General features: G+C 50.3%; 1 protein-coding gene across 1 annotated transcript; it reads left to right on the top strand.

Annotated features, from left to right (window-relative positions):
* Positions 1 to 1,779: 1,779 nt before the first annotated feature.
* Positions 1,780 to 2,755, top strand: LOC112340859. The gene is made up of 2 exons (XM_024660002.1): positions 1,780 to 2,173; positions 2,253 to 2,755. Exons 1-2 carry the CDS (start codon positions 1,821 to 1,823, stop codon positions 2,275 to 2,277), a joined length of 378 nt encoding a protein of 125 aa, XP_024515770.1. The 5' UTR covers positions 1,780 to 1,820; the 3' UTR covers positions 2,278 to 2,755.
* The last annotated feature ends 598 nt before the right edge of the window (positions 2,756 to 3,353 follow it).

The raw sequence follows: 3,353 nt of genomic DNA, 5'->3' as shown, positions 1-3,353 counted from the left end.
TCCCTCAGAGTAGAATGTCCATGCTATCCATATCTGGTAAGTGAGGATAACAAGTTCATGAAGTACGTACAGTTACACCGTAAGGTGAGAGTCCGGTACCATTGCGAGTATGAGGAGGGGAGTCACCCAGTAAACAACACAGAAGGTATCACAGTGAAGGTGCCAAAAGACTGGCTGAAAAACTGGGCTCCGGTGCTCATCGTGCTCTTCATGGGGATCAAGGTTGGAGCAACGGTATTGCATGTGGATTCATTTGTCAACGGTCTTGTAGATGTTCCCACACAAGAGATGCTGAACTTTCTCAGGAGTAACATGGGTAGGGAGACTTTGGATATAGAAACCTGGGGGTACAATGCATGTCCCTTCATAGTGTGGCCTGGCTGGATTTCCAACTCGGGGAAGCCACAACTGGGCTGTCCGTTTCTGGGGCCGTAGAGGCTGCAAGTTCGATGGCAACCGGCGCGGCCACTGCGACTCCGGCGACTGCGGCGTCCCTCCCGCCACCTTGGCCGAGTTCGCCTTGGCCTACGTTAACCAAAACTTGTACGACGTCTCGCTCGTTGTCGACGGCTACAACTTGCCATTGAGAATCACCCTGGAGAAGAACTGCAAGTCCCCTGGCTGTTACAGCGACCTGAACGCTATGTGCCCCAAGGAACTTCAAGTCTCGAAGGATAACTGGGTGATCGGCTGCAAGAGCGCTTGCGAGGTTTTCCAAACGGATGCTTACTGCTGCAGAGGAGCGCACAGCACGCCTGAGACTTGCCCGCCAACGGCTTTCTCCAAGGTGTTCAAGGATGCTTGTCCACAGGCTTACAGTGACGATGTGTACTTTCACCTGTGATACCGGTGGGGAATACAACATAACCTTCTACCCCAGTGGAGGATTTGAATTCGGAGCAGCTGGGGAACAGGTTGCTCTCATGGAGATGCTCTGAAGCTGTAACTGGAGACACTGGAGACTGGCTGGCCTGGTTGCGTTTTGAGTGGAGCTGATCATGAAGGAATGCTGGTTTTTTGTAATTCAGGAAGTTTTTAAACAGACCGGTCCATTGCAGCAAATACCGCATTTGCTGCGGTGGTAGGATATTCGCTTTAATTCAGGAAGTTTTTAAACAGACCATTTGCTTATTCATATCGTTAGTACATTCTTTATTTTGGTTCCTAGATTCGATTAGGGTTTTTGGCAGCGATGGTGCGGAAGGAGCTCATAGGGCGCTCGGTGTGGATGATCAAGGCCGCCAGGGGGACCCTGAGGAAGGACAGGCAGGCCCAACACTCGTGTATCGACCATCTAATCACCCTCCGCATCATCACAGAACCAAGACGCCTAACGACGAGTAAACCGCTACTCTGTTGCTTTGTGGATTTTGCTAAGGCTTTCGTCGAGAGACCATTTAGTGCGACACCGGGGTTAAGCAAGGATGCCCCTTATCCCCGACGCTTTTCGGCTTGTACATCGACGCATTGGAAGCATTGCTCCGAGAAGCGAATCTGTCTGATATTCAGCTAGCAGGGATCTGGATCTATCTTCTACTTTACGCTGACGACCTGCTCCTGGCTGCCACAACTCCGGAACTTCTGCAACGACAACTAGACTGCGTCAGTACATTCTGCACGAACATGGGGCTTGCAGTCAATCTCGACATGACCAAGGTAGTAGTGCTCGGGCCCACTCCTCGTGCAAATTCTATTACATAGGGACGGAAGTCGAGCAGACAGACAGTTACAAATACTTGGGCTACATGATACACAGACACAATCCATGGAAGGCCGGAACCTACGAAAGAAGACGAGCAGCGCAGTGTGCCTATCACGCAATGCAGAACATTCCTGGAGTAGAGACATGGTATGCAAAACGAATCCTCTACCAAACAAAGGTAGCGACAGTGGCCTTATATGCCTGCGAGATGTGGAGCCCGAACATGTCTCACACTGCATGGGGACGTTTTGAGAACCAAACGAAGACTCTCATCCAAAAGGAATTCGGGGTTTGCAGGACCGTTCCTTACACGATTATGATCTTGGAAGCCGGACTTCTTCCCTTCGAGATCTCAGCATGGAAACAGACTATGCAATATCTCCTCAACACCTTCCTAAAAACGACGGACAAATTGGCGCAGGCAGCTATTGTAGACTCGGATCAACTAGCCAAAACGCACTACCATGGATGGTACTTCCACCTCGCCCAATGGACATACCACTTGGGAATCAACTTTGATGACGTTCTAAACAGCATGGATGGTTTTCAGGAACGATGGATCCAGACAGCCATAGCAACATGGCTTAATCGAAGCGCTGGCACAAAACTAGCAATCTACGCTACCTCACTTAACTCGACCCGCCAACTGGGACAGGATTTATATCAGTACTGCAGACCCGGAACCAGGAAGATGATCGCTACCTATCGAATGGGATTGCATCGACTGCATGTTTGCGCCTCCTTTTGCAAAGCATTAGACGAACACGTACCTTATTGTTGCCCTGCGGGCGTGTGTCGAAGAAACGGAAAATCTGGTTGATCACGCTCCAATATTGGGTAGCCGCTTTCAGGTAGGTGCTGAGGTATAGTGTTTTGGACGCGTCCCCCATGAAGATTTCGAGGTTTTCGGTTTCCCAGTGGAGCTGTGGTATCAGACGACGAATGAAGTGATATGCCGGGCAGTTTAGCACGAAATGTTGTAGGTCCTCGACTGGCAGAAAGGGCATAGTCTTGCTTCCCTGGGCGTTATTGGTTTATGCCACCGTCCAACCTCTAAACAGACTGTTGTTGTTGTTGTTGTTGTTGCCAGGGAGAACCTGAGGAAGGATTTGACGCAGAAGCCGTCTAGGAAGGGGCGCCTGCCGTCGGCGATAGCGGCCAAGGTGAGAGCCAAAAAGCTGCCTCCGTCTTGGGTCAATCGGATCATTCCGCTCCCAAGTATATAAAGCCGTGATGGAGTTCTCCAACAGCAACAGGTTTGTCACCGCAGAGGTGTTCGATGTGGTGCATGATAATGCGCTGGTAGTGTCGGCCTCCACAAAGGAGGAGGTGAGGAAAGACCTGGAGAGCAATTCAGACACAGTTGCGGCAGCCAAGGTGGATAGCTTGAGGGAAACAAGGGTGAAGCTTATTTGAGAGCTGATGCCACTCTCTAGTGCACCATGCATCATGCACAACTGTTTCCCCGCAGCACCAGTTTTAAAGAATGTGAATCAGTTCACCTTCTCTCAAACTAGTGAACTGATTCACAGCAATGTCAGGGGATGTGGAGCAGAATTAAACAGAGTCGCAACAGCTTTGATCAATACGGGGAATGTGTTGCCAAGGAGCTATTCAAAAGCTCGTGGACTGCAACAATGGCAGGTTATGG

Source organism: Selaginella moellendorffii, unplaced genomic scaffold (genome assembly GCF_000143415.4).
Source record: "Selaginella moellendorffii unplaced genomic scaffold, v1.0 SELMOscaffold_71, whole genome shotgun sequence".
In the NCBI taxonomy this organism is placed as follows: Eukaryota; Viridiplantae; Streptophyta; class Lycopodiopsida; order Selaginellales; family Selaginellaceae; genus Selaginella; species Selaginella moellendorffii.
The sequence above is the reverse complement of the archived record's forward strand: the minus strand, read 5'-3'. Positions and strand labels throughout refer to the sequence as shown.

What these genes read in the sequence shown, in the direction of transcription:
- LOC112340859 (XM_024660002.1), top strand. Translation starts at nt 1,821, where the DNA reads ATGCAGAACATTCCTGGAGTAGAGACATGGTATGCAAAACGAATCCTC. An exon ending in AAAACGCACTACCATGGATG is followed by an intron (nt 2,174 to 2,252) that starts GTACTTCCACCT and finishes GATGGTTTTCAG; the next exon opens with GAACGATGGATCCAGACAGC.